Raw genomic sequence first — 5,020 nt, forward strand, 5'->3', positions numbered from 1 at the left:
GTTGCTGATAGTTCTAATATAACTGCTACTGTTGTTGCTGATGCTGCTGCTTTATGATAATACTTCAAACCTTCTGAAAAGTTGTGTCTTTTCACAAATGAAGTCACAAAAGTTAAGAAATTGTCATATGAATGAATGTGAATTATTTATGAAGTAGTAATTTCATTCTCCCACTATGTATATAACCCACTTCTAGGACCAATGCTTATAATTGTTGCCATCTAAAGACTCAAGTTTTGACAGATCAGGAAGTGTTTTGTTCAAAGTGGTAGCTATTAATCAATATTATATATGAAATCGCTTTCAAATTGTAAAAATAATTAGAAGTGGGTTACGTTTTGTTTAACGAACCTCCTGCTGAATGTTGTTTCCAATACTACTAATGTTGCTGATAGTTCTAATATAACTGCTGTTATTGTTACGGATGGTGCTGCTAACAAGAAATTTGAAAAGGATAATAAAACTGTTCGAGCGCATCTGCTTAACCATATGACTAATACTCTCTTTGATTTATTTATAAATTATAAATCTGCTAAAGTCATATGGGACAGTTTGGAGAAGAAATATGGTACGGATGATGCGGGAAAAAGAAGTATGTAGTTTGAAAGTGGATCAATTTTCACATGGTTGATGATAAGCCAATCATGGAGCAGGTTCACGAGTATGATAATTTTACTGGTGATGTTTTGAACGAAGGCATGGAGATGTATGAGATTTTTCAAGCTAATGTTCTGCTTAAAAAATTTCCAACTTCCTCGAGTGATTACAGGAATCAACTGAACCACAAGAAGAAAAACTTAACTCTTCAAAAATTGATCAGTCACATGAGGACTGAGGAAGCAAACTGTCTCCAAGATGAGGAGGCAGAACGACTTAAGGATAAGATGAGATCTTTCTCTCTCTTAATTCTTTTAAAGCTAACCTTGTGGAATCTGGTAGTACTTTTGTGAAAGACAGGTTTAAAGGTAAACAGAAGAAAAGCCAGAAGAAAGGATATGTAAAGAAGCAGAGTTACTTCAATAAACCTGAGGGCCAAATCCAAAAGTCGAAAGGACCTTGCTATGTTTGTGAAAATATTTGTCACAAGGCTTTCCAGTGCAACCAAAGACAAGGACAAAGCTCAAAGCAGGGAGGAAAAACTCCACCCCAAGCTAACCTTACTGAAAGTGGTGATATGATTGTTGTTGTGGTCGTTGAGGCAAATATGGTGGCTAACAAGACTTATTGGATACTGGACACAGGCGCTTCAAGGCACCTCTGTGCCAACAAGGAATTGTTTCATGACTTTGAGGATTCTACTGATGGCGAGTGTGTTTACATGGGTAACTCCACTACCGCAGGAGTTATGGGTAAAGGAAAAGTTTTTCTTAAGTTAACTTCTGAAAAAACTTTAGCCTTGAACAATGTTCTGTACGTTTCCTCCATTCATAGAAACTTAGTTTCTGGTACACTTCTCAATAAAGCAGGCCTTAAACTTATTTTTGAATCTAATAAAATTATTATTTCTCATGGAGGAGACTTTATTAGGAAGAGTTACCTCAATGGAGGTTTATTTGTACTGAACATTATTCAAGAGATTACTAGTAATGCAAGTACTTCTAATACTGCTTATATTGCTGAGTCTATTGATTTGTGGCATGGTAGGCTAGGTGATATTAATATTGCTTCTATAAAAAGACTTAGAAAAATAGAATTAATTCATGCGATTAATATTGATAATTTTTCTAAGTGTCCTATTTGTATAAAAGCAAAATATACCAAAAAGCCTTTTAAAAATGTAACTAGTAGAAAAATATAATTGCTTGAACAAGTACATTCAGACTTAGCTGATTTTAAGAACACGGTTAGTAAGGGTGGGAAGAAATACTACATCACTTTTGCAGATGACTTTTCGAGATACACTAAGGTATATCTTCTTAAGTCTAAGGATGGAGCTGAAAGCATATTTTTAAAATACAAAGCAGAAATAGAAAACTAATTAGACAAGAAAATTAAGAGACTTAGTTCTGGTAGGGGTGGTGAATATAGTACTAATACTCTAGAAGCTTTTTATGAGAAAAATAGTATTATACATGAGGTTAGTGATCCCTATACTCCCCAACAAAATAGTGTAGATGAACGAAAAAATCAAACCCTTAAAGATATGATGAATTCTATGCTTTTGAGTTCAGGTTTATCTCACAAGATGTGAGGGGAAGCTGTCTTATCTGCATGTTATGTTTTTAATAGAGTTCCTCATAAGAAGTTAGATAAAACTCCTTATGAGTCATGAAAAGGATTTTTCTAAAAGTGTGGGGGTGTTTGGCTAAAGTTGGTCTACATGAATTTAAACAAGTAGTTGTAGGACCTAAAACTTTTGATGCCGCTTTTATTGGTTATGTTCAAAACAGTGTTGCATATATATTTCTATCTTTGAATGATCATTCTATTTGCGAATCTAGAGATGCAGAATTTTTTTAGCATGTTTTTCCATTGAAATATAATGTTCCCACTGATTTGCCTAATAATACTTCTACATCTATATCTGTTAATTCTCATATTGTGCCTTCTTCTAGTATTACTGCTAATGATCATGAAAATGCACTTAGAAGGAGTAAGAGATGTAGAATTGAAGCTAGCTTTGGTCATGACTTTATCACTACTTTTTTGACTGAAAATATTGAGCTTGATCTTTTGAATTATGAATTAGTGTCTACTTATTTAATAGAAGAAGACCCTAAGACTTATGATGAAGCAATGAGGTCAATAGATGCTAATTTTGGAAATAGGCCATTAAAAGTGAATCAGACTCTATAGTTTCTAATCACACTTGGGACTTGTCTAATTTGCCTAAAGGTTATAAACCCATAAGTAGCAAATGGATATTTAAGAAGAAATTGAGACCTGATAGTACAATTGAGAAATATAAGGTTAGACTTGTTATTAGGGATTTTAACCAAAAGAAAGGCGTTGACTACTTTGATACTTATTCTCCCGTAACTAAAATAGCAACTATTAGAACTCTTGTTGCCTTAGCCGCTATTCATAATTTAGTGATACATCAAATGGATGTTAAAATGGCTTTTTTAAATGGTGATTTAGAGGAAGAGATCTATATGACTCAACCTGAGGGTTTTGTGATCCAAGGACAGGAGAATAAAGTATGCAAATTGAGAAAGTTTCTATATGGTCTTAAACATGCACCTAAGCAATGGTATGAAAAATTTAATAGCATACTAGTAGATAATGGGTTTGTTGTTAATGCATCTTATACTTGTGTTTATTCCAAGATGATATGATCAGATTGTGTGATTATATGTCTATATATGGATGACATGTTAATCTTTGGCCCTAATGTGGATATTGTAAATGATACTAAGAATTTGTTGTCTTCTAAATTTGAAATGAAAGATCTTGGAGAAGCAGATATAATTTTAGGGATTAAAATCAAAAGAACTGCTAATGGTTTTTCATTGTCTCAGTCTCATTATATTGAGAAAATGCTGAAAAGGTTTGATTGTTTTGATGTAGCTCCTGTGAGAACTCATTATTATCCTAGCATACACTTGAGAAAGAATAAAGAATCTAGTGTTTCTCAAACTGAATATGCTAAGATAATTGGTAGTATAATATTTCTCATGAAATATACACGGCCTGATATTGCTTATGTTGTTAGTAGATTAAGTAGATATACTCACAACCCTAGTAGTGAACACTGGAATACTCTTCATCGCTTGCTAAGGTATTTGATAGGTACTATGGATTGGTTTTTGCATTTTAATAATTTTCCTGCTGTTATAGAAGGATTTTGTGATGCAAATTTGGTTACTGACAATGATAAAGTTAGTTTCACTAGTGGCTATGTGTTTACTTTGGGTGCAGGTGCTATTTCGTGGAAGTCTTCAAAACAGACTTGTATAGCACGTTCGACCATAGAATCTGAATTTATTGCTCTTGAGTTAGCAGGGCAAGAAGCTGAATGGTTGAGAAACTTATTGGGAGGCGTGCCTTTGTGGGGAAGACAAACTTCACCAGTGTCTTTACATTGTGACTCACAAGCGGCAATTGGAATTGCCAAAAATAGTGTGTACAATGGGAAAATAAGACATATTCGCATTAGACATGGTGAGGTGAAACAATTATTAAAACATAGTGTTATTTTCTTGGAATATGTAAGGTCCGAAAGAAATTTGGCGGATCCTTTAACCAAGGATTTGGCAAGGAGAGTTATTCTTGAAACGTCGAGGGGGGTGGGGCTAAAGCCCATGAATTGAGGAAGTATGGTGGATACCCGTTCGTGGTCAAACGAAGCCATATGAGACTTCAATATGCACTATATTTCCTATCCCTATGACGTGTGGTAGTGCTTTTTAAGGTTGAGTCTATTTTGCTCTTAATGATTCCATAGCCTTAAGGTGATCTATATATTTATAGACTTGATGGAATCACCTACGTGAGTGTAAAGGTGCAGTCGTCTTTTATGAAAGACTTGGGATGTCTTTCTAGAGCACTTATGACACTCAAAGTGTGTGCATGACCATAAAAGCACTTTATTAGTATCGCGAAGTTTGCATAAAATTAAGGATATAGTATGTGTATTTAGGGTCTCAACTCATGTCCATTCAGTTCAAGAGTACTTCACTTTGTGGATATTAGTCGTTGCCTCATTTCACTATGTGTCAATTCAAATAAAAAGATATTGACACTTAAGTACATGTTCCTTCCTTTTGCCCAGGAATTATTCTTATTCTTTATCTTTGCATTAGTGGGGGATTGTTGGTATTATTCCTCTTTAGGCATTTCTCTAATTTGATAATGCAACGAACAAAGAACACTTCTAATCTACAATTAATCCGGGGTTAATTGTCATACCTCTCCACCATTAATTTGTTGTAACATTTCTAGATCTTATGTATATGCAGAGTGGGAGAATAAAGTTACTACTTCATAAATGGTTCACATTCATTCATATGATATTTTCTTAACTTTTGTGACTTCATTTGTAAAACGATACAACTTTTCAGAAGGTTTGAAGTTACTA

General features: G+C 34.0%; 1 protein-coding gene across 1 annotated transcript; it reads left to right on the plus strand.

Moving 5' to 3' along the window:
- Nucleotides 1-644: 644 nt before the first annotated feature.
- On the plus strand, nucleotides 645-3,278 carry LOC142178271 (uncharacterized). The gene is made up of 5 exons (XM_075247601.1): nucleotides 645-846; nucleotides 918-1,640; nucleotides 1,821-1,906; nucleotides 2,461-2,741; nucleotides 2,855-3,278. Exons 1-5 carry the CDS (start codon nucleotides 645-647, stop codon nucleotides 3,276-3,278), a joined length of 1,716 nt encoding a protein of 571 aa, XP_075103702.1.
- Nucleotides 3,279-5,020: the final 1,742 nt, after the last annotated feature.

This window comes from Nicotiana tabacum, chromosome 24, assembly GCF_000715075.1.
Source record: "Nicotiana tabacum cultivar K326 chromosome 24, ASM71507v2, whole genome shotgun sequence".
Lineage (NCBI taxonomy): Eukaryota > Viridiplantae > Streptophyta > Magnoliopsida > Solanales > Solanaceae > Nicotiana > Nicotiana tabacum.